Raw genomic sequence first — 24,436 nt, 5'->3', positions numbered from 1 at the left:
ACTCAAACAACTTCTTTACTTCATCTCTTATTCTAATATCTCTGTTTCCATCGTAATAGTATCCTTGCAACACCTCACATTTGACACCTTGATATTTTATGAGGTCTTGTAATGTTATATGGTCAACATACATGAGACAGCAAGTGTTTGAACTTCTGGGAACGTTAAGTTCTGGATTTAGTTCAGGGTCACAAACTATTAAAGGAAAGTGTCTATGTATTCCAATCTCTGTTATCTTAATGAGAACAAAGAAGCCGGACATAAATTTTTCACCAATGGGTTCCTTTTGGTCGTCATTGAATAAATGTCTCATGAGATACTCTGTGCTTAACATTTCTTCCTTCAATACTTTTGGAATACCTTCTAAAGTATAAAGTCTTGCTATAGCGGATGGATATAATGAAACAGCGTCGAAGTCAGCAATGAGTTTCTTTTCGCTCTTTTGTTTAATGTTATCTGACAACATACATCTTCCACCTTGAATACAGCGTGAAATAAACTCTCTTGGTTTATTTGAGAGGTCATATAAATTTCCATTCGGGAAGTACACTCTGTTCTCAAATAATTTGTTAGCAATTGAACAAATACTAACGTAGTCATAAACGTTTAAATCAAATTCTTTCAATATGTCATTGCGGAACTTAACAAAACCTTCTCTTAAAATTCTTACATCTTGTTTGCAATAAAATGTGCTATACTTTTCTAAGTCGAAGTGGTTCTCATCTATTCTGCAACCTTTGATGGAATCTATGTTTTTCATGAATGTATCAATATCTTTTACAAACTTACATGCTTCAGAAATGACACCAGTTCTGTTGTCATTTGCTAACAAAGTACTGCTGTAGTAGTTGTATGGAAATACTTCTTTCGGTCCTGTTTGTAAGTTAAACATAGCAGGAAATAGTTTAAGCTTCTTATTTATAACACTGTAAGAGTCTTTTATAATAATTGCCCTTCCTTTATATAAGCCAGTTATTTGCATTGTTCGTGAACCTTTAATGATGGGAGTTCCTTTCACTTCTGTCATGTGTCTTAAGATGAAGTTTATATCATAACTGAGGTTATGGAAATATATTAAACTCTTGTCAGGAAGTCGTTCCAAAAATTCTGTTGCACAGTTCTGACCCCAAATGCTTTCACTCACTGAACCATCTTCACTGTCATAACAGATGTTAAAAGCTTATGAAAGCCATCGGTACTGCACTCAAAGTCAGCAAAAACGTGCTCAGGAATGAACTTGCACTTATTTTTATTTACTTCTTTTGACTCTGCTTTCTTCTTCAGTTGTACACAATACTTTGGAGCATATGTCAAATCTTTAAATGGTGCAAGGTTCTGTTTATATAAGTCAGTCGTATATGTGAAAAGTTCTCCATAAGAAATAGGTTCGAAATATTTGCACTCCCACAATGTTTTCATAACATCCCATAGCGGTGTTTCTATCCATGCGAACTACATATTTATCTTCTCTCTTTGTATAAATCTTCATCTGTTTCTCATTGTTCATTCCACCACACTCCTTCAAGATTTCTATATAGTTGCGAATGAAATATGTTGTCATTGGAAGTCTTTCGTTTAGCATGTAGTGGTCTTCAACAAGAAGTAAGTCAATAGTTCGAACAGTTTCACATTCTTTTGGTATGTATCTCTTTATTTCATTATGTCTTGAGTCATTGAAGTAACCAATGGTAACATTAAATGCTATACCTGTTGCGTCAGAAATTTCTTGTACTTTACTTTGAGGAAAGTCTCTAACACGAATGACTTCTCTCATGTGGTCAATAGTTTCTTCATTTACTCCAGCCTGAATGCAAGCATAAACGAAACAATTGTCCTCTGTCATAAGTGTTGCAGTTCTTTTGTTCAGTTCATTGAAGATTTGGTAGCGTTCAAGATTTATAGGTAATGTGCAAAGATACTTCCAGAACTGACCGCTTCTCTTCTTATAAAACTTCTTTTCACCAAGGATTTCATTCCAGAAGTCATCTATATCTTGTTTATCTCCTGTTTGTTTAAGTCTGTTCAATAATCTTTTCTGTCTTTCTGTCAGTGTGCTTTCATCTCTATATGGTCTCTTTTTTGGTTTGCCTTTCTTTACATCTGACATCGTTAAGCCTTCATATTCTGTTAAATCATACATCTTTATTTCGGTAAGATTCTTTATGTTTGTCAAGAAGAAGTCATAGTGCATTTCAACAATACCTGCAGCATTTGCTTCTATCTCTGATATAAAGTTCTCCTTCAAGAGCTGATGTAGTAATGTTCCAATATTATTGAGGTTTAACGTAGAACATTCATACTTTCCACCAAGTTTATAACATACCATCCATCTTTGTTGGGAGTTTATTTTAATCTTCTCTAAGAGTCTCATGAAAACCTTACCGAAATGTTTGTGTAAGTAGTCTCTGTTTGGTTCATCTAAAGCTTCGATGTTAAAGTCAATGAGTCTATTGCCTGACTTCACATTTCTCTTCCTATTCTCTTCATCTTTCTTTAACCATCTCTCACCTTCTTTTGGTTTGTCGTCAATGGAACGAATGACATTATTAGCTTTGCGAACTTGTTCTATAGCACTTTTAAACATCTCTCTCTCCTCTGTTGTTTCAGTGTGTCGTCTCTCTTTCGTGTTTCACCAACGTTTGCATTTGTTATGTCAAACATCTCTTGACGAACATCATGCGAAAGAGCTTTACGAGTATGACCAACGTTTGCATTTGTTATGTCAAACATTTCTCTTCTTACTTCATGAGGTACTGAACGTCTATGATATAAGTCAATAGCAACGTCATTTAAAGGAAATGCTCTTGCATGGACTTCGTCCTCGCCGCGTTGCGGCTTTATGAACTCATGAATTCTATCATAAGTTATTTCACCATTGTAGTCATTGAGGATGTCAGCGAGTGCCTTTTTGTTTGTTGCGTAATGCTTTGCAACATCTATATTAGCTTCTGTAAGAAGTTGTTTTATTTCCGAGTGTTCTAACTTAGACAACTTCCGATACATCTTTAGTAGGAAATAAAAAAATATTTTTTGAAAAAATTAGATTAGATTTTTTAAGTTATTTTTCAAAAAATTTAATATTTTTATTTTAATGAAACACATGCAAGATTGCAAGTTCTTTTCATACAATGCTCTCGCTACTGCCATCAAGAATGAGTTCAATAATGCTTCAAATGTTAATGTTTCTTTAACAAGAAGTTTGTGAAAGAATCTAAGTTTGGTCAGTATGTCAGACCATTAGCTATCGTCATTGACCGCAAACGTTATACTTCACAAGAGTTAGCAGTAGTTTTGAAACAAAAGAGTTTCTTCGTGAATGTCAAAGATACTCATTATACTGTTATAAAGAACTCTAACATTGACTTCTTCAGTATTGCTATGAATCTTTCCGAACAGAAAGAATATAAGAAGGGTGAAACAAATGTGAAATATTATCCTTCATCTCTGAAGACAATAACGAACAAAGATGTTATACAGAAATTCTTACCAAAGGTTGAAGAAGCTTCTATTGACATTGACGAAGGAAGTGAAATGGTTGAAGAAATAGACCCTGAAGCTATTTAAGCAAAAATATATTTTTGGTTAGTCTTCATATCGATATTTTACAACAATTCCCCAATGTATAAACTTTTCATACGCTTTTTCATAAGCTTTATATACCTTCAGAAATTTTGCATAATCTTTAGAAGCATTTAGATATTGTTTAAATGCTTTGTATGTCTTCAGAAATTTTGCATAATCTTTTACATGTTGTTCGTTCTCTTTCTTCTGTCATGAGTTCCGAATATTCTAAATTCATGTTCTTTCATATGAGATAAAATTTTATAAAAAAAGAAAATTAGCTTAGATTTTTTATTCTTCCTCTTTGAAGTTGTCGAAATATTCTGTTATCTTTTCCTTCAGTAGCAGTAAGTCTTCTTTGAATGTAAGTATTGTACAACCTTTCATATCATAGTGTGTTTGAGGAAGAGTATTTTTGACAACTTCCTTTATTTGCTCATTCGGTGTCATTGAAATCGGTAAGTTTTCACGATAGAACCAGTTTCTGTCAGATTTATATATCTTAGCAAGGTCGTAAAAGCTTTTGTTGTTTCTTCTGACTAAATGTAACATAACCATATCTTTATCTTCTTCTTTCTCCAACTCTTCAGTATAAATCATATACTTATAACTCTTTTCCTTTCCTTTTGGTACCGAACGTGGTATTCTTTTCTGAATGCTTTTGTCTTTGGATTCAATGACTTCATCTTTTGCTTGAAGTTTCTTTTCCAGCTCTTCACGTTCTTGTCTGTGAATTTCGTCAAGAAGTTTACAAATACCAAGCATAACGAGCTGAAGCCCATTGTGCCACATTATTTACAAGAAGTCTATGTACATAATATCCTCTCAAACCGTTTGGCAATTTTTCACGATTTTCATAGAGTTTTTGGCGACTGGGGTTTTTTACCTACTCGCTGTTCTTCACTGTTTTCAGAAAAAAGTATGTCTCGCTGTGCTTCATTTAATAGTTCAATAGTGCTTTGGTTCCTAAACCAGTCTTTAGGAAGCTTAGTATCTGGAGCATAACATGTTGTCAAAATACTTTGCATTTGGTACATATCATCTTTGACTGAACGAATGAGACGGAGTTGTTTGTTAAACTGTATGTATTCGTATTCTTCATTTATGGCTTCATGAACGATAGCGGTTGTTGTGTTCTCTGATGTTGACATTACTGTCTTTACATACAAAATAAAAAAATAAATAAAAATAAAATTAGCCTTTTTTTACATTATGACACGAAGTGAAGATTTGCACTTCGTCAAATTTTATTAAAAATTAGCGTTATTTTTTACATTATGACACGAAGTGAAGATTTGCACTTCGTCAAATTTTATTAAAAATTAGCGTTATTTTTACATTATGACACGAAGTGAAGATTTGCACTTCGTCAAATTTTATTAAAAATTAGCGTTATTTTTACATTATGACACGAAGTGAAGATTTGCACTTCGTCAAATTTTATTAAAAATTAGCGTTATTTTTACATTATGACACGAAGTGAAGATTTGCACTTCGTCAAATTTTATAAAAAATTAGCGTTATTTTTACATTATGACACGAAGTGAAGATTTGCACTTCGTCAAATTTTATTAAAAATTAGCGTTATTTTTACATTATGACACGAAGTGAAGATTTGCACTTCGTCAAATTTTATAAAAATTAGCGTTATTTTTACATTATGACACGAAGTGAAGATTTGCACTTCGTCAAATTTTATTAAAAATTAGCGTTATTTTTACATTATGACACGAAGTGAAGATTTGCACTTCGTCAAATTTTATTAAAAATTAGCGTTATTTTTACATGTATTTTTCAGCAACTTCGTCAAATAATTTTATAGCTTTATCTATCTCATCTACTTCAAACGTTTCTTTACCTTTTATGGGAGCACCATACATTTTCTCAAACTTTTCGAGTAGTTCTGTTTCTGCGGCTCTCATATCATTAACGAACACAACCTTGACTCTATTGACTGTAGAGTCATATCTTTGAGTTATATTATATGTCCTTCCTATCTTATATCTTTTGTGTTGAAGTCCTTCGGTTTCTGAACGATGTAAAGTAAGCCTTCACTGCAACGTTCCGTATCGAATGAACCATAAGTTATGAAGTTATATCCAACAACTGGGTCAATCCATAACAAAACTATTGTATAAAGACTTTTGTCTATAAGATATGCTGTAGTTCCATAGAATCTTACTGATATCATAAGCTCAGGATTTCTTGTCAAAATTTTCTGAGTTGAAGCATTTCTAACCCAGTGGTTTGTTTTCTTTTCAGATGGTGTCAGAATGTCTGACAAAGAATATTTGTTGTATTTCTTTGAGTATCTTACGTTTAAATCACCTATTCTAACCAATTTGGTGTCATTGTCTATCTTTCTAACTGTTTCAAACTCAATGTTTGACATATATGTCTTTACATACAAAATAAAAAAATAAATAAAAATAAAACTAACTTTATTTTTTTTTAAGTTTGGTCATCCTTCACGGTATGACAAATATACTATATTTTACTTAAAAATATGCAAGCGGCTCATAGCTCAGTGGTATGGGCTACCTCGTTAAAGGCGTCGAAGACCTCGGTTCAAATCCTGATTCGCGCAGGTTTTTTTCCTTTTATGCAGTGAAATTTCATGTACATAGGTTACTTTGGTGTTAGACCCTAGTGAAGAAAATAGAACGATATAAGTTTACATTTGTAAGGTTACTTTGGTGTTAGACCCTAGTGAAGAAAATAGAACGATATAAGTTTACATTTGTAAAGTTGGACGATAAAAATCTCTGCTACTGTCAGTAAAAGTACTGCTACTGTCAGTAAAAGTACTGCTAATGTCAGTAAAAAGGAAAATTTGAGAGGGTTTTCGACGATAAAGTACTGCTACTGTCAGTAAAAGTACTGCTACTGTCAGTAAAAGTACTGCTAATGTCAGTAAAAGTACTGCTACTGTCAGTAAAAGTACTGCTACTGTCAGTAGCAATGGTCGAAGTCGAACCTACCGACGAGGCAATTTACCTAATTGAAATTAACGAGCTTGTTAAAGACTTCCTCAGGCAGAATGTAAAAGGCAAGCTTGTTAACGGTTAGAAACCGTATAGAACCTTCATTTTTTTCCTCAAAAATAATGTTTAGGGTAGAAGGTTAGATCTAACCTGTTTTCTAACCTCTTTTCTACCCCAGTTATTTTATAAGCGTTTTACATGGTAAACGTTATGAATTCGTGAGACTCTAAACAGTTTCGTAGCTTCTATTTCTTCTTTTAGTACATCGAATGTTTTAACGATACCGAAAGTTTCTTTATACTTCTTCTTGACGTCAGATAATAGGAAATCGTCAGCAGTTGGATAGTTTTTGTTCAGAAATTCTAACATGTCCATTTTATTTTCTACCGGCTTCTCTGCTTCTTTCTTTAAGTCTGCATAGTCGTTTCTCATTCTTTCTATCTCTTTGACTGAGTAGTTATATTTCCTCATTGCTGCCTTACATTTTGAACATTGCGGGTTCATTTTTGCGTTATACATTGAAATAAAACCAGCTAAAACAACCAAGGCGTCAATTGCTCTCTTCATCTCAAACATAGCGGGTCTTATCTGTTTATTCCATACTTTATCTCTTCTATCTTCATCTCTTATCTGCCATACACATTCTGCAACTAATGAAACAAAGTTGTCGTAGGTCTTAAATTCTTCAGATTTATATATGTCAGAAACATTCTTATATACCATGTCGCAATCTTTGTCCATAACTTTATGGTTGCAATGAAAACCAAGGAATTCATAATTTACTTTACGTATGAACTTCTTTATTTCTACTGAGTCAGTTGGTTTCACTTCAATTTCGTCAAATTCAGGAATAGTGAGTTTTTGTTGTTGGATTTCAGGTAGTTTAGGCAAATGGTCAATAATGTCCTGCATTTCATAAAGATATTCTTCATTTGTTTCATCTTTCGCACTACAGTCTAAATTACTTGTTAACAGTTCTTGCTTTATCTTCTGGATTTTTGTTTCGAAAGTATATGAAGAAGGAATGAAGCTTTTCATTTCTACTAACATAGATGTTGGATTCATGACTAACGAGTTTGGTGCTGTTGTTTGAATTGTTGTTGTGCCGATTGTTGAAATCATATCTTTTATACAAAATAAAAAAAATAAATAAAATAAAACTAACTTTATTTTTTATTTCGGGAAAATTCAAGAGGGTAGAAAAGAGGTGAGAAAACAGGTTAGATCTAACCTTCTACCCTAAACATTATTTTTTGGTGTAAATTTATGACAAAAATAAATGGTACCATTAATAATACATGACTGTTCTCATTCATGTCTGATTTACATCTAATGAAAAAGTTTAGAAGAATTTTCTTATTCTTTCTGGCATGTTTTTGTCTTTCCAATACTCCCGCTCTAATGGTCCCAGATGTGTTGGCTTTGACTCTCTCAAGTTTTTAGATGGTATAACATCTTCAACGCCTCCTTCATATCTTACTTTATAAGTGTCATCGTTTATGTTGTAGCCAAGTATTTCAATAACCACTCCTCGCTTTGCTTCGTCAATGGTTTCAGCAAGTTTGCCATTACTACTTTCGACTAATTTATGTCGAGGATAAAACGCAATAGAGTCGTCAGCAGCTTTTATAAGATATCCATTACCTTGCGTAGAGTCTACGATATAATAGTTTCTACTTAACCTTAAACGTTTCTTTGTCAACGGTTTGTCGTCAAGAACTACACGAACTTTTGTACCAGGAATGAGGGTAAATTGTGTTGAATTTCTGGTATTTTGTGTTTGGCTTCGTTTCTTTTGTATATACTTTTCTTCTTGTTGTTGTGTCATTGAATTTGGTGTATGTCCTGTTGTAGAATGTGTTTGAGGAATTATATACTTCGAGAAAATGTTTCATTGTTTCTTCGGTAAAGTCTCGCTCTTGATTTAAATCTCTGAGCGTTCTTATGAAGCGGTTTATGATGCCGAGTATGTTATGGTTATGGTCTTCAGTAGTGTAGTGAGTTATGTTATGCTTAATGAGAAAATCTGTGATTTCATTGCTGAGGTATGCACTGTCTTGGTCTGATGTTAAAGTACTTGGGCTATGTTCTGCTACAAACTTTTGTAAAACTCTTAACACTTCACGAGTTCCTTTATTTTTCATTGGATATGCATATGCTTTACGAGTGTTAACATTAATGAAGATGAGGAATGGTTTATGTCCTCCTTTTCTGCTTTGAATGAGAGTGTCAAATTGGTATGCGTCGGGATGTTGGAGTAAATTGGTAAAAAGTAGTCGTAAGGGTTTATTTTGTTTGATGTACAACATTTTTGTCAAAGAACCTTTTAACTTCAGCTCTGTTAGTAAATCCCCAACTCTTTGCAGCTTCATTGAACTTCTTAAATGACCTCCATGGATGTTGTTCGAATACTTCTTTCAAGCTCATTTATGTAAAGTTAAAGATTTTAACCAACTCGTATCCAAGCGTGCATTGTTATATAAGGAGCATATAATCTTTTCCATTACTGCTGGGTCTGTAATACCAGCTACAACATGTGTATGATTTCCTGCAGTTCCACAGAAAATACCTGTGCTAACATCTTTGGGGTCATCTGAGATATCATATCTGTTCATTCCCTGTCTATTCGAACCCGCTGCAAGATTTATATAACCTCTTTTTGTTATTGAATGTGAATGGTTTCCTTCCACAGATGTTCTTCCACTGAACCTATGCATATGTGAAGGAAGGTTTTCAATACCTATTTTCTTTGAACCTCCCATCTTCATTGACTGCGTATTAGTGTAGAATGGAAAACTGTCAACTATTTCATACCATCTACCACCAAATAAAGTGTTTGGATTTATTGGATTCATAGACGTATAAACAGCTCCTATAGGATATATTAAATCATATATGCTCATAACTCTATAAACATATTCTAAAGAACTTATGTCATTAAATACCATTTGGAATGTATCTCCCGGATGAAATGTTGCATTTGTTCCACTTTTATAATGTAATGTTAGTTCAATAGAATTATCCAAGAAAAATTCAAAAGTATCTGGTTGAAGACCTCTAACAAATTCAAATGGAGTTGCTGGTTCACCATTTATAATTTCTGTTGTAAATGTCATTGTATCTGGTTTCGAAAATTTCTTTGTTAGTTCTGCATCCACATAAGTTTTGTCTGCTTTCTTATCTAACATTGCTGGTAGTTCATGTGCTTCAAAGTTTCTGGCATGACCTTCAATGTTCCTGCAACTCTTATCTAAATTGTTAAGAGTATCTTTTACGCTTGTACTTGGATTCTCTAAAGGTGCACTTGAACCAAGGTCAAAGTTCAGTATTATGTCATCAGCTCTAACAGTAGTGAAGGATTCATGTGTATGGTTTTTGTCTGCTTTGTTGTCTAAAGAAGTTTGAAGTTCATTTATATCGGAGATATTGTGTTTATGAGATCTCAAAACTTTGTTCATTGCTTCAAGTTCATTTTTGTCAGCTTTACTTTTAATAGCATCTTCAAAAGTTATTTTTGCCTTAACTCTTAACATAAATCTTGGTTCAACTAATACACCGTTAACATTGAAAGTAGAGGCATAAATTTCACCGGTATAACCAAATGCTTCTGGTGCTTTAGCTACATCATAGTGTACAGTACAGCTTATGTCATAACCTTTAGCACGAATGTATTTATATCTTCTTTCATTAACATTTTTTGTCTTCGCTTCATCACTTCGTGTTAAATATCCATGATAGTCCGTTATAATCTGTTCGTCTGAACTTATATAATGAACGTGGTTCTTGTCCGCTTTACTATTTAATGTAGCTTGAAGTTCATTTATATCGGAGATATTGTGTTTATGAGATTTCAAAACTTTGTTCATTGCGTCAAGTTCATTTTTGTCCGCTTTACTATTTAATGTAGCTTGAAGTTCATTTATATCGGAGATATTGTGTTTATGTTCTTTATCTGCTTTTTCGGCTAATTTCTCTTCTATCTCATTTATTTCAAGTTCATGCCTACCACCACCTCCCGAAGAAGTATTTTTCTTCAGCTCTTGAAGAACGTCCACTTCGCCATCTTTGGTGTCAATAATGAGACTTTGTGTTAAAACCTTTCCTGTCTTAATGGATGTTTGTAAAACTTCTTCTTCACCGTGTTCGGGGTCATGGTCGTCATCATATCTTGTGAAATCAGAGATGTTGTCATACATTAAGCATATCTGTCTCAAAAGTTCTGCTATTTGAAACTGGAACGAAAGATATACAGAACTTTCATCATCTCCTAAAGTCAAGTCTGCTTTCTTAAGTATTTCTTGAATGTATGCAATGAGAACAGAGTACCTTGGAAAATATTCGAACAATATTTCATTAGCTGTTGGTTTTGGTGGTTCTTTTGGAGTTTCTGTTGTTTCAGTTCCTTCTGTAGGTTCTGTTGGAGTTTCTGCATCTCTTGACTTCAATGCTCTTTGCTCTCAAAGACCTAAATGTTAGAGCACCAGGTTTTACAAAGGACTTTATAAATGCTTTAATAGTTCCTGGTAAGTTATTGTTAGCATTAAGTAAGTTCCTTATGCTTCCATCATGTACGTCCATAGCACTATGTAAAAAATCTATACTTTTCTTGTAGTCAGCAATAGACTGACTGTGATTTTTTAAAGATTTGTCAATACCTTTAAGCCAATCTTCATGCATGTCTGATACTGAGCCAAGAATATCATTTGCTTCCTTTAGTGTATTTTGTGCTTCTCGTAAAGTATCCAATCCCGTACGTGCATTGTTTGCTATACGTCTTACAGTATCTATTTGACTCCTTGTTTCTTGCATCCAACCAGATAAAGTTTTAATAGTATCCGAACCATTTGAAATGAAGTTCAAAGCATTTTTAACGTCATCTAAAACTTCTTCACCAAGTACTGCCCATATCTTTCCGATTTGGTATTGAAGAACTCCATATGAAGCAGCTGTTAAACCAGTATTTATAAGGTCCCATATCCATGATTTAGCAGTTTTTTCCATCCTTTCCATCTTCACCATCCAAACCGTTCTCGCCTTGAGGTCCTTGTATTCCTTGTATTCCTTGTATTCCTTGTGGTCCTTGTGGTCCGGTGTCACCCTTCTCTCCTTTCAGTTCATCTTTATGTTCGTATATAATATTCTAATGTCATAAGGTGTACATCATTACTGCTACCAGCAACGCCAAGAATTTGTTTCTCATTCATGACTAAATTCTTTAGGCATTTAATGTTGTCGTCAAATCGAAAGCTCTTTAACAATTCAATGAGAAACATTTAATACTTTCACTAATGAGGCATCTACAGTAGAATTTATATATTGCACCGTTCCATCATTTATGATAGGAACTTTACTTATTGTAATGAATGGGTCATAAGTGTTAAAAGTATCGAAATCAATGACTTTTTTAGTTTTTCCATCGTCAATGACTAAATCATTGCCTTCAATGGTTAAAGTTGAGTTTCGTTTACTAGTTCATGTGCTCTTCTTGCTTCATTTGTTTCATACGCATATGCAGCAATAGTCATATTTTAATGAGAATAAAATGTTGTTCTATTTGCAAAGTACAGACCCAAACGAATACGGGACAGTAAAGCTACAAACAAACTTAGGTCTTCAGAATGAAGCGCTTGCTTTCAGAGTTGTTGACTTCAATACTATCGCAACTTTTGTCATAACAGATGAAACAGATTTCATAGAGATTGAAATAGATGACAAAAGAAGTTTATAACATTTCCTAACAGAGCAGAGTATAGAATAGATAAAATTGCTGGAGTCATAGATACTCTCATAAATGAAGAAACTATTGACAACATAGATGTCGAACTCTCTTCTGAGGGAACATTGAAGTTCAGTAGCAAGAAAGAGTTCAAGATAACACGAATGAGTCATAGAGTTCAACTTCTTTAGGAGCATACATATGACATTTCCTTTGAAAAGTGTTGACAAAACGATTGAGATGAAATCTGTTCCATACGTATGTTATGGCAATTGTTTATACATTGAGTCTAAAAATAGCTAATGTCACAGGCATTTCAGGAGTTAATAGTAAAGGTTCAGTAGAGTATAAATCTTTCTGTTATGAAGTAAATTCAATGTTCATTCCAAACGTTCCTGTCATAGCAACTCATTTAGGTAAATGGGTTCGCATTAGTCCTCATAATTTGAAAGACATGCAATTCAGACTTGTTGACTTTCAAGGCGAGCCTGTAGAACTGAAGGCACCAGTGCGAATGACTGTTGAAGTTGACTTTTTAGAAAATAAAATGCAACAGCTTACAAGAGAACTCAGAGCTAAAAATATAAAGTATGAATGTTATGTATTAGGTCATGAACTTTGGTTGTTGCTGTTTGATGAAACAAATGAGTTAGTTATGTCAGTCAAGAGAACAGAAAAATATTGTGTTAGTGAAAACTGCACCAAGTCAATAAGATTAGGTTTGCATTATGAAGATGAGTTCGATACTGTTGAAGAAGTTTTGGATAGATATTACAAATTGCTTTAATTTACTAAAACATATTTCAAGCAAAGTATTCTGTTGAAAGTTTTGATACTCGTTCGAATATTTATACTTAAACTCAACTCCTGTAGTTCCTGGTGTTTCAATGATGCGGATGTTACCTATTTTCATGAATGGTGGCGTTTGACCACAGCATTCGATTTCAGGGTCGAGATAGTCAATGACACATTGTTTCCCTGTTATTCGTGAGATAACATTTTCAAGGTCCTCCTTTGTTAGAATTATTTGGTTCTTACTTATAAGATTTGTCAAAAGCTTCTTATCGTCTTTGAGTAAAATTGTTTGGTATAACTGAAGAAGGTAATGGTCTACGTTATCTGAAGGATTTGTTTGAACATTTGTGTAAGGGTTGTCGTTGGCTTCTCTTGAAAGAATTTGGTCCAGTGGTGGATACTCTAACTTAACATCTGATGTAGCGTTAGCGTTTGAAGCTGTGTTTAAATTCACGGATTTCAGCTCTGGTTCTGGTTCTTTCAAACACTCTGAACTATAGTTCTTTATGACAATATTGTTTGTCGTTCGTGAGTCAACATTTGATGTTGGTTCAATTGGAACATTAACGGCACCAGCTAAGATGGATTTGCTTCTCATTTCATATAGAATAAAAACCTTTTATATGTATGAAATGAACAATATACTCGACAAGGGTTTGAATGTAAAGCTAACGAATGAAAATATTGTTGAATTCACTGAGACAGCTGTGTATAAAGATGTAGAACTACTGAACAAAAGAGCTAAGGGAAGAAGCAGGAACATGAACAAAGGGTGGAAGCCTATAAAAATTTATGTCAATGATGGCTCAGGAGGTTCAAACATAAAGTATGCAGAAAGTTATAGAGTTTATGCTCTCAAAGGTGAAAAGCCTTCATTTAAGAACAGCTATTCTAACGCATATCCTCAAAAGCTAACGGATGGGGAAGTGGATGATATGAATGACAGCAAAAATATTAACAGAAATGGCGACAGAGATGCATGGAATTTGTTTACCATCAGTCAATTGAAGGTTAAACTTTAAAACAATGTTGGTCGTTCCCATGGAATATTTTTGACTTTAATGGTATTAGTCATGATATGAATCTCAAGGTATGAACGAGGAGAGATGAGAGACTTATATGCTTCCCAAATTTCTTCAAAAGGTAATGTTATACCTGACTGTTTCCAAATGAGTTCAATATCATAGCGTGAGAAACCTTGAAAGATAACGAAGTCAGTTATGAGACGTTTTATGTTTAAAGCTAAAAACCTCCATGTTTGCATAAGTATTGCTACAGTTAAGTGGTAATGTCTGACTTTAGTTATGATGTTAGCTAATGGTGAGTCAGGCTTTGAACTAAACCTTTTCCGGCGAAGTCGTCGCAAACTAACAAAGTTTGAAGGATATTTTTGAAGGGGTATTTTGAAAGTTTTGAGAATGTAGTTTGTCAGTCGTTTCATATCGTAAACTCCTGAGTATTGACGTAAGTGGTGTTTGTCAATAATTCTTTCCATCTCCTCAGAAGTCTTTTGCATTCCTGACTGTATAAATTCAACGATAGCATAATATTTTCTCTTACGTCGAATGTAACGTTGAAGAAATTCAATGAGTTCACTGTCTGGAACTTTAACGACAGAGGCTTGAACTTTTGACATAAATGTTTTCGCTGTTGAATCCATAGAGTCTGAAGTTGCTGATATAATGATTTGGTCATAGTAAGAGTCGTTTCCTAAACGTTCTGTTATGAGTATATGACGAATGAGGTTGAATGTTTCCTGACCCATCTTTCCACAATAGAAATACACACCATTTGAACAGAACTCATAATCTTTGCTGAAAGGAAGAATAAGAGAAGAGTTAAGTTTGTCTGTAGTTTCATTCATGTCTTCATCTACGTCATGTATTAAATGCTTCATTTTATCTCCATTAAAAATGCAAGTCAGAAATATTCAGAACATAGCACCGAGTCTAACTGATAAGAGTATAAAGATATACTATGAACATGTTATGATGAAACCAACCAAAATTCAAGAAAGTCAGTATACTTATGAATATCCAAGACACTGGGTAGAGTATGTAGGAGGTGAGAAAGCTATTGAAATAAGACAAGTTAGAAGTATTCCAGCAGGAAGAACAATATTATTGAAGAACTTTAATGTTTTGAGATATAATGATGAAACAAAGAAGCAAGATAGTTTCCCTGTTGCTGTGTATGTGAACTTAGATACAGGAGATGACATGAAAGTTTTTAACACAAAGCTTCAAACGGTAGTGAGAGAACAACTGACTGCGGAAGGACATCCATTACCTTCAGAAGTTACCATAGCATATAATTTTGAAACAAACTCAATAGATTTTAAAGTCGTCTCTGCAAAGAAGTCAGGATTTACATTTAATGAAGCAGATGTATATTCGAATGAAAATTTCAAAGCTATTGCATGGTTAGATAATGACGATTGCTTTAAGAAAATATTTAAATTCAGTGACTCAAAGATGTCAATAGATGACCTTCGTGGAATGTTACCATCGACGTTTACAGTTGAAGGTTCAGCAGGATTGCTTACAAGATTGTCAATTTGGCGTATTTGGTCTCGTGAGAACATTGTTATAAAATCCAGTATAAGTGAATTTGCTGAAGAATCTATATTATGTCTTTCAAACTACATGTATTCGCCGCCGAAGCATTATAGTATAACAAACTTTGTCAGTAAGTTTAACATAAGACTTGTCGAACCTTCTTCAATGAAAGATGTTGTGCTACCTAAAGATGGAAAGGATGGACTCATTATTGAGATGATTTTAATTGCATATTAAATGAGCTTGTTCTTAAAGGTCGTTCATGATGAAATAACTGTTGTAGAAGATGTTAGCAATTGTTCAGACATTTTGAAGCGTATAGATGATATAAGAAATAAGTTAGATAGACCGCAAAGCGGTGAGGGCGAAGCGTGAGAATGTTTATGTTTCATTGACTTTCTCCAGTAACGAGAACTTTTATGAGATAATATTGAAGAGAGATGATTTTAATATGGTGTAAATGGTAGCTTGGGCAGCTTTAGGCGCAATGGGAACAAAAGCATTAGCATTTGGAGCAAAAGCACTTGGAGCTTATGACGCAGTAAATAAAATGAGTGGAGGAAGGGTTTCGAAGACATTAGATGCAAATAAAGGAAAGATTGGAGGCTGGGTTGCAAAGAAGTTAAGATTAAATAAAATAGGGCTCATAAATAAAGCATCCAATTTGGTTGCGACTGAGTCAGAAAATGCTTTAGGAAAGGACGATGAGTTTGCAAAACACGCAAAAGACTTTAATGACCAGATGAAAGGTGAAACAATGCATTTAAATAGAGTCGATGGAACTAAAGAAAATGTTTCTTCTCCACCAGTAGTTTTCCGTACGGACCTTATGGAATGTATGGAAACCCTTACGAAAGACCATTTGACCCATTGACTGGTGGAAGTAATTGGTATCATTACGGCCGAAGAAGAAAGACAGTCAAGTTGGAGACGGACGTAAAGAAAGCAACTAAAAAGAAACCAAGGAAGAGAGTTATAAAGCAATGAATTCAACAGGGTAGAAATGAGGGTAGAAATGAGGTTAGATCTAACCTTCTACCCTAAATTTAAATGGATGTTTTCATACGTGTGGGAGTGGTGATATCATTAATTTTTAAGTTTATTTTTTATTTTATTTTTATATAAATGACGAAAACTATTGAGATAACAAACTACAACGGTCATGAGTTCAAGAATTTGTTCTTCGTTCCTCGTGAAAATACATTCTATCAGATACGAGGGAGAAAGGGTAAAGTTAGTTTGAGCGTTTATGACTACAAGCATAATGGAAAGTTTATACAAGCATACGATACAAACGGTAAGCGTGTTTCATTAGCTTTGTCAAAACTTACAGGTATAAACTATGACAGTGATTTTGACCTATATGAAGAAGAAAGTGAGTCAGAAGATTATGAGCTGTTATATGAAGCACAGCAATGGGAGGAGTTGCAATACTTTTGTAAGTGAGAACGTTTATTTTTACATTAGTGAAGTCGTTTGTGAAAACATTAGTGAATTCGTTAGTGAAGTCATTAGTGTTGTAAAATATACGTTAACGGTTTTGTAAAGTGTCAAATTCACATATCAGGGGTAAGGAGGCGCGCAGTGCCACCGTACCCATGATATGTATACTAACTATGTTACCCATGTGTTATCTTTAGCAGTTCCAGGTTGTGATGGAATCTTTGCGTCACAATATTTTCTATTAGTGTCACCAATTTGAACTGCATTGTCTATGATATCGAAATATGAGCGAATCTGATGAATATGCTCTGCTGGAGTAAATTCGTTTAGCTGTTCGTTCTGCATGTATTTACTTCAGATAAAAATATCTATTTACTTCATTATTCTCACTCTTCTTCTTGGCATTCGTGGTGGAAGTTGTTTCTTGACATTTTCAATGAACTGTACATTCTCTTTTGTCTCAACTTCTTTCACTGGCGGGTCAGGATTCTTTGACTCGGTTTGTTTTTCAATGAAATTCACGAACTTTGCAATAAGCTCTTGGTTCGTTATTGAAAGTACATCTGGCTTCTTTTCTTCTGGTTCTATTGACTTTTCAGTTTGAATAGAAGGCTTAACATGGGCTTCGTGGACTTCACCCTTGCCATACACCTTAATGTTGTCGCTTTCTGCATTCGCTAATGGAACCTTTCTTTTTCTTACGTATATTTTACCATCTTTACTCTGACTTACGTAATAGAAAGGATGTTGTATTCCTCTTGCGTCATTTAATATAATAGACTCTCGCTCTGATTTTGACAAGCTCATTTTACATCGGTTAAAGTTTTAATTTTGTTTTTTATCTGCAGTCAAATGACTCAGACAAGCCCTACGGACAAGACCCAAGGGGTCATAGATGTTGAAGCATTGAAGAAAGAAATTCGTGAGCAAATTTTATCCGAACTGAAGGAACAAAAACAAGAACAAAAGCCAGAGAGACCAAAGAGAAAACTTAGTGAAAAACAACTTGCTGCATTAGCTGCTGGAAGACAGAAGAACCCACGTTTGCTGGCGAAAAAAGCTAGAGAAGAAGCTGAAGCAAAAGCTAAAGAAGCTGAAGCAAAGAAAGAGTAAATGGTTTATTTTTATCCGAATTAAATGTATAGACAAATACCTTTATCTGTTGCGTTCAGTAGTGAAAACCCTGACGTCAAAATAAAGGGGAACAGAGTAACGTTTAAGTTTCCAACAGACTGGATTGTGAACATAAATGAAGAGAAGTACATTGGCATAACAAATATGTATATAACACGTGCTTTCAGAAAGGTTGACTTTATACTTCAAGTCGAGATAGAAAATGACGAACAGTCTTTAAGCGTCCAAAACATTCACATATACAAATACTTTAAAAACAGTACGACGTTAGAAGACTGTATAATTACATTTTACGAAAATTTTCAAAAGAAGTTTAACATTGAAGTACAAACTTTACAGCCTTTACGTGAGTTTCTTGCACAACTGAAAGAAGAAGGAATTGTAGAAAGATTAATAGCTTTTCATTACGAGTTTGTACCAAATGAAGATGGAACACATGACTGTCAATTCATTGTATTCTCACCATTCAATGAAGTCGCTAAAGAGAAAAAAAAATCCATCACGTATAAGATTTCAAATCTCTGAACCAAGTGATGATTTCAAGAATGTTTTCAATTATGATGCAATGCTTCCGAGGAAAAATGAATTTTCCGAAATTAGATTTCCAGGTATTTGGGATAGAAAACAAGCAATATTATATTCAAACTTAAGTAAGGGAGTTGAAAATGAGTTCATTGGTCATACAAGAACTTCACCACTTCCTAACCCTAAATACTATAAATTAACTGGCTTCAATCGTGAGTTTTGGATAGACATGTTCTCCACTCATGACCATAAAGCACCAGTGTTCTTACCTCCAGACCATAAGGACTGGCTCTACATTGAAGCACAACTCTTAAACTCTACCATCGCAGTATTGTAAAATCTACGCTAGTTTTATTTTTATCACGAATGACCTCATTGCTGACAAAAATAAATGACCTCAGAACTTCAACTTACGAATAAAGCTTGTTTTAGTCGTTATTGAGAAGTTAAACTTTTCAGCAAAGCAAGGTTGACATGACTTACATAAGTCAAATCCAATCTCTTGACCATCATGAAGTGCTTTGTAAAGTTTCATTAAACTGAACTCAGAGTCTTTGTCATATGTTCCAACAGGTATGTAAATGTTCTTATCTTCATTGTAATAGCATTGTATAGCTTCAGGAAACATTTCATTAGCTGTTAAAGCAAGAACGTCTTGTTTGACACCTTTACAACGTGCATGGAATGCAACTTCATTTAAATCATTCGTGAGTAAGTCTATGTAGGTCTTCTTTCCACAAAATATTGACTTGTATGCTAAACTTTGTTTTCCAGGTGTTATTTCTGCGAAGTCAGAATGAAATTGACCAAGGTTCTTTCCTATAAGTTCGCGACCGTATCTCTTCTTAAACTCTGCTGCAAGCTTTGGTATGTCTTCATTGAAAATATGCATGCTATCACAGTCCTGGTAAAATATTTGAAGTCCCATATCTTCAGCAGTACAGAATACTTCACACATTATTCTCTTCGACATAGACAGAATATTAACACCAAGTGGACAGAAGTTAAAGTGTCTGCAAATGCTTTTCGTTAGCTTGAAAATAGTTTTATCTGAACCATCCAAACCTTCGAACTTCACTATATGGTTGTAGTTTCTGATGGCATATCTTATAGCATCTTTGTCATTTACTATGGTTATTTTTGACTCAATAGGAGATAGAATAGTTTTGCCATAAATACTGTTCAGAATGAGCTTTATATTTTCTTGCAAAGGATTTCCTTCTTTATTATACTTTAACCTTAACTCAAACAACTTCTTTACTTCATCTCTTATTCTAATATCTCTGTTTCCATCGTAATAGTATCCTTGCAACACTTCACATTTGACACCTTGATATTTTATGAGGTCTTGTAATGTTATATGGTCAACATACATTAAACAGCAAGTGTTTGAACTTCTGGGAACGTTAAGTTCTGGATTTAGTTCAGGGTCACAAACTATTAAAGGAAAGTGTATATGTATTCCAATCTCTGTTATCTTAATGAGAACAAAGAAGCCAGACATAAACTTTTCACCAATGGGTTCCTTTTGGTCGTCATCGAATAAATGTCTCATGAGATACTCTGTGCTTAACATTTCTTTCTTCATAACCTTTGGAATACCTTCTAAAGTATAAAGTCTTGCTATAGCGGATGGATATAATGAAACAGCGTCGAAATCAGCAATGAGTTTCTTTTCGCTCTTTTGTTTAATGTTATCTGACAGCATACATCTTCCACCTTGAATGCATCTCGAAATAAATTCTCTTGGTTTATTTGAGAGGTCATAAAGATTTCCATTCGGGAAGTACACTCTGTTCTCAAATAATTTGTTAGCAATAGAACAAATACTAACGTAGTCATAAACGTTTAAATCAAACTCTTTCAATATATCATTGCGGAACTTAACAAAACTTTCTCTTAAAATTCTTACATCTTGTTTGCAATAAAATGAGCTATATTTTTCTAAATCGAAATGGTTTTCATCTATTCTGCAGTTTTCGATTAAATCTATGTTTTTCATGAACGTTTCAATATCTTTTACAAACTTACATGCTTCAGAAATGACACCAGTTCTGTTATCATTTGCTAACAAAACACTGCTGTAGTAGTTGTATGGAAATACTTCTTTCGGTCCTGTTTGTAAGTTAAACATAGCAGGAAATAGTTTAAGCTTCTTATTTATAACACTGTAAGAGTCTTTTATAATAATTGCCCTTCCTTTATATAAGCCAGTTATTTGCATTGTTCGTGAACCTTTAATGATGGGAGTTCCTTTCACTTCTGTCATGTGTCTTAAGATGAAGTTTATATCATAACTGAGGTTATGGAAATATAGGGTGTCCAAAGGTGCGTTTAGCACAGCGCTCTATATGAGACTATTAAAGGAGATATATGCTGATTATAAATATATAATAAAAAATATGAATATATGTATATGATGAGTATGTTGTATTTTGGCGCCATGCCGGGATATAAAATGAATTTTGAGACAAGAGGCGGTTTCGCGGGAAATTTTGGCGGGATTTTTTTCATTTTTTTAATGAATCATAAAGAAAACATCCTCGCTCTTGCAAAAAAATGCAAAGACTGTAAAAAAATCTACGAGACATTGGTAAAATGCTTCGGTATGGATGCTCCTAGCTATTCCACTGTAACGTATCATGTTAGGATGTATCACTTCATGAACAAAAAGGCGCCCATCATAAAAATTGACAAAAAATCGCCGGATCAAAGAAAAATCAAAGCAATTCTTCAAGCGCTAGATGAAGACCCAAGAGCATCACTCAGAAGGATAGAGGAGATGACAAAGATACCACGTACAACAGTCAGTTATTATTTGCACAATTATTTGAACTACAAACTAGCGTATACACGTTGGGTTCCGCACAACCTTAATTCAGTTCAAAAAAAATCTAGAGTCCAATCTTCGAAAGAGCTCCTCTCTATATTGAGTGCGTATCAATCCAAGAAGTTTCGCTTTTTAGTAACAGGGGACGAGTCTTGGTTTCAATATGCAACAGAAGCCAAAATCATGTGGATCCCGAAGGCTGAAAATCCGCAAACATTCCCGAAGAAAAAAATTGACACACCAATGATGATGTTGTCGGTTTTTTGGGGCGTGAATGGCATCATCGCAATTGATATTCTTCAAAAACCTAATACGATGAATGCTCAGTATCTAATTGACAATGTTCTTATTCAAATTATCAATTCTGATGAGTTTGAGAAATCCAAACAACAAAAACAAAAGTTTGCAATTCATTTTGATAATTCAAGAGTTCACAAAAGTCATAAGGTAATGAATTACTTGTTGGAAAACAATGTCAAAGTTGTTCCAAACCCAATTTATTCACCTGATATTGCACCCTCTGACTTTTATTTATTCGGCACGCTAAAAAAGAGAGCTGAAGGACGCGAATTCGCGAGTCCAGATGATCTTGAAAATTTTGTAAGAGAGCAATTTGAGCAATTTTCTCATGATGATTTAAAGCGTGTCTTTCAAGCCTGGATCGATCGCTGCGAACGCGTGATTGAATCCAATGGTGATTATATTTAAATAAACTTTATATATATGTAACTTGTTTATTTCTATTCGCAGTATTCAGGTTTGGGCTAAACACACCTTTGGACACCCTATATATTAAACTCTTGTCAGGAAGTCGTTCCAAAAATTCTGTTGCACAGTTCTGACCCCAAATGCTTTCACTCACTGAACCATCTTCACTGTCGTAACATATGTTAAAAGCTTTATGAAAGCCATCAGTGCTACATTCAAAGTCAGCAAAGAAAACGTGCTCAGGAATGAACTTACATTTAGCTTTATTTACTTCTTTTGACTCGGCTTTCTTCTTCAGTTGTACACAATACTTTGGAGCATATGTCAAATCTTTAAATGGTGCAAGGTTCTGTTTATATAAGTCAGTCGTATATGTGAAAAGTTCTCCATAAGAAATAGGTTCGAAATATTTGCACTCCCACAATGTTTTCATAACATCCCATAACGGTGTTGTTCTATCATAACGAACTACATATTTGTTCTCTCTCTTTGTATAAATCTTCATCTGTTTCTCAATGTTCATTCCACCACACTCCTTCAAGATTTCTATATAGTTGCGAATGAAATATGTTGTCATTGGTAATCTTTCGTTTAGCATGTAGTGGTCTTCAACAAGAAGTAAGTCAATAGTTCGAATAGTTTTACATTCTTTTGGTATGTATCTCTTTATTTCATTATGTCTTGAGTCATTGAAGTAACCAATGGTAACATTAAATGCTATACCTGTTGCGTCAGAAATTTCTTGTACTTTACTTTGAGTCATTGAAGTAACCAATGGTAACATTAAATGCTATACCTGTTGCGTCAGAAATTTCTTGTCCTTGTACTAACACGAATGACTTCTCTCATGTGGTCAATAGTTTCTTCATTTACTCCAGCCTGAATGCAAGCATAAACGAAGCAGTTATCTTCTGTCATAAGTGTTGCAGTTCTTTTGTTCAGTTCATTGAAGATTTGGTAGCGCTCAAGATTTATAGGTAATGTGCAAAGATACTTCCAGAACTGACCGCTTCTCTTCTTATAAAACTTCTTTTCACCATTATCTTTCCAAAAGCTTTCTATAAGTGCTGGGTTTCCTGTTTGCTTAAGAGCTTCCAAAATGGCTTTCTGGTCATTTGTCAGTGTGCTTTCATCTCTATATGGTCTCTTTTTTGGTTTGCCTTTCTTTACATCTGACATCGTTAAGCCTTCATATTCTGTTAAATCATACATCTTTATTTCAGTAAGATTCTTTATGTTTGTCAAGAAGAAGTCATAGTGCATTTCAACAATACCTGCAGCATTTGCTTCTATCTCTGATATAAAGTTCTCCTTCAAGAGCTGATGTAGTAATGTTCCAATATTATTGAGGTTTAACGTAGAACATTCATACTTTCCACCAAGTTTATAACATACCATCCATCTTTGTTGGGAGTTTATTTTAATTTTCTCTAAGAGTCTCATGAAAACCTTACCGAAATGTTTGTGTAAGTAGTCTCTGTTTGGTTCATCTAAAGCTTCGATGTTAAAGTCAATGAGTCTATTGCCTGTCTTAACATTCCTCTTCCTATTCTCTTCATCTTTCTTTAACCATCTCTCACCTTCTTTTGGTTTGTCGTCAATGGAACGAAGGACATCGTTATCTTTGCGAACTTGTTCTATAGCGCTCTTAAACATCTCTCTTCTCTGTTGTTTCAGTGTGTCGTCTCTTCTTCTTGTTTCACCAACGTTCGCATTTGTTATGTCATACATTTCTCTTCTTACTTCATGAGGTACAGCTCTTCTTGTTTCACCAACGTTTGAGTTCGTAAGTTCAAACATCTCTTGACGAACGTCATGAGAAAGAGCTTTACGAGTATGACCAACGTTTGCATTTGTTATGTCAAACATTTCTCTTCTTACTTCATGAGGTACTGAACGTCTATGATATAAGTCAATAGCAACGTCATTTAAAGGAAATGCTCTTGCATGGACTTCGTCTTCGCCGCGTTGCGGCTTTATGAACTCATGAATTCTATCATAACTTATTGCACCATTATAGTCATTGAGGATGTCAGCGAGTGCTTTTTTGTTTGTTGCGTAATGCTTTGCAACATCTATATTAGCTTCTGTAAGAAGTTGTTTTATTTCCGAGTGTTCTAACTTAGACAACTTCCGATACATCTTTAGTAGGAAATAAAAAAATATTTTTTGAAAAAATTAG

General features: G+C 34.2%; 13 protein-coding genes and 1 pseudogene across 14 annotated transcripts, besides 5 other annotated features; 5 read left to right on the top strand and 9 right to left on the bottom strand.

Annotated features, from left to right (window-relative positions):
• Positions 1-17,230: part of a mobile genetic element that runs on past the window's edge.
• Positions 1-24,436: part of a mobile genetic element that runs on past both edges of the window.
• Positions 1,086-2,191, bottom strand: TVAGG3_1033690 (annotated as a pseudogene). The gene has a single exon. A coding segment is annotated over exon 1 (1,106 nt).
• On the bottom strand, positions 2,566-3,003 carry TVAGG3_1033680 (organellar and viral DNA polymerase type B; the record flags this gene model as incomplete). Its single annotated transcript, XM_051255279.1, has 1 exon — positions 2,566-3,003. One exon carries the CDS (start codon positions 3,001-3,003, stop codon positions 2,566-2,568), a length of 438 nt encoding a protein of 145 aa, XP_051080853.1.
• TVAGG3_1033670 (uncharacterized protein) lies at positions 3,379-3,564 on the top strand (the record flags this gene model as incomplete). Its single annotated transcript, XM_051255278.1, has 1 exon — positions 3,379-3,564. One exon carries the CDS (start codon positions 3,379-3,381, stop codon positions 3,562-3,564), a length of 186 nt encoding a protein of 61 aa, XP_051080852.1.
• TVAGG3_1033660 (organellar and viral DNA polymerase type B) lies at positions 6,729-7,064 on the bottom strand (the record flags this gene model as incomplete). Its single annotated transcript, XM_051255277.1, has 1 exon — positions 6,729-7,064. The coding sequence occupies one exon, from the start codon at positions 7,062-7,064 to the stop codon at positions 6,729-6,731; it is 336 nt and encodes a 111-aa protein (XP_051080851.1).
• On the bottom strand, positions 7,292-7,667 carry TVAGG3_1033650 (organellar and viral DNA polymerase type B; the record flags this gene model as incomplete). Its single annotated transcript, XM_051255276.1, has 1 exon — positions 7,292-7,667. A coding segment is annotated over one exon (376 nt), but the record flags the coding sequence as incomplete, so codon positions are not given.
• TVAGG3_1033640 (keratin-associated protein family) lies at positions 9,343-10,411 on the bottom strand (the record flags this gene model as incomplete). The annotated part of the gene is made up of 1 exon (XM_051255275.1): positions 9,343-10,411. A coding segment is annotated over one exon (1,069 nt), but the record flags the coding sequence as incomplete, so codon positions are not given.
• Positions 13,116-13,654, bottom strand: TVAGG3_1033630 (uncharacterized protein; the record flags this gene model as incomplete). The annotated part of the gene is made up of 1 exon (XM_051255274.1): positions 13,116-13,654. A coding segment is annotated over one exon (539 nt), but the record flags the coding sequence as incomplete, so codon positions are not given.
• Positions 16,740-17,060, top strand: TVAGG3_1033620 (uncharacterized protein; the record flags this gene model as incomplete). Its single annotated transcript, XM_051255273.1, has 1 exon — positions 16,740-17,060. One exon carries the CDS (start codon positions 16,740-16,742, stop codon positions 17,058-17,060), a length of 321 nt encoding a protein of 106 aa, XP_051080847.1.
• TVAGG3_1033600 (uncharacterized protein) lies at positions 17,430-17,864 on the bottom strand (the record flags this gene model as incomplete). Its single annotated transcript, XM_051255272.1, has 1 exon — positions 17,430-17,864. The coding sequence occupies one exon, from the start codon at positions 17,862-17,864 to the stop codon at positions 17,430-17,432; it is 435 nt and encodes a 144-aa protein (XP_051080846.1).
• TVAGG3_1033590 (uncharacterized protein) lies at positions 17,910-18,170 on the top strand (the record flags this gene model as incomplete). Its single annotated transcript, XM_051255271.1, has 1 exon — positions 17,910-18,170. The coding sequence occupies one exon, from the start codon at positions 17,910-17,912 to the stop codon at positions 18,168-18,170; it is 261 nt and encodes an 86-aa protein (XP_051080845.1).
• Positions 18,613-19,053, top strand: TVAGG3_1033580 (uncharacterized protein; the record flags this gene model as incomplete). The annotated part of the gene is made up of 1 exon (XM_001288484.1): positions 18,613-19,053. One exon carries the CDS (start codon positions 18,613-18,615, stop codon positions 19,051-19,053), a length of 441 nt encoding a protein of 146 aa, XP_001288485.1.
• TVAGG3_1033570 (organellar and viral DNA polymerase type B) lies at positions 19,114-19,689 on the bottom strand (the record flags this gene model as incomplete). Its single annotated transcript, XM_001288485.1, has 1 exon — positions 19,114-19,689. One exon carries the CDS (start codon positions 19,687-19,689, stop codon positions 19,114-19,116), a length of 576 nt encoding a protein of 191 aa, XP_001288486.1.
• Positions 21,031-21,058: a terminal%2Cinverted (terminal inverted repeat of Mariner transposon ID:TVAGG3_1033550).
• Positions 21,031-22,334: a mobile genetic element.
• TVAGG3_1033560 (Mariner transposase) lies at positions 21,127-22,254 on the top strand (the record flags this gene model as incomplete). The annotated part of the gene is made up of 1 exon (XM_051255270.1): positions 21,127-22,254. The coding sequence occupies one exon, from the start codon at positions 21,127-21,129 to the stop codon at positions 22,252-22,254; it is 1,128 nt and encodes a 375-aa protein (XP_051080844.1).
• Positions 22,307-22,334: a terminal%2Cinverted (terminal inverted repeat of Mariner transposon ID:TVAGG3_1033550).
• TVAGG3_1033540 (organellar and viral DNA polymerase type B) lies at positions 23,059-24,396 on the bottom strand (the record flags this gene model as incomplete). Its single annotated transcript, XM_051255269.1, has 1 exon — positions 23,059-24,396. The coding sequence occupies one exon, from the start codon at positions 24,394-24,396 to the stop codon at positions 23,059-23,061; it is 1,338 nt and encodes a 445-aa protein (XP_051080843.1).

This window comes from Trichomonas vaginalis, chromosome I (assembly GCF_026262505.1).
Source record: "Trichomonas vaginalis G3 chromosome I, whole genome shotgun sequence".
NCBI classification, from domain to species: domain Eukaryota; phylum Parabasalia; order Trichomonadida; family Trichomonadidae; genus Trichomonas; species Trichomonas vaginalis.
Note: the sequence above shows the minus strand (reverse complement) of the source record. Positions and strands in the feature narration are given on the sequence as shown.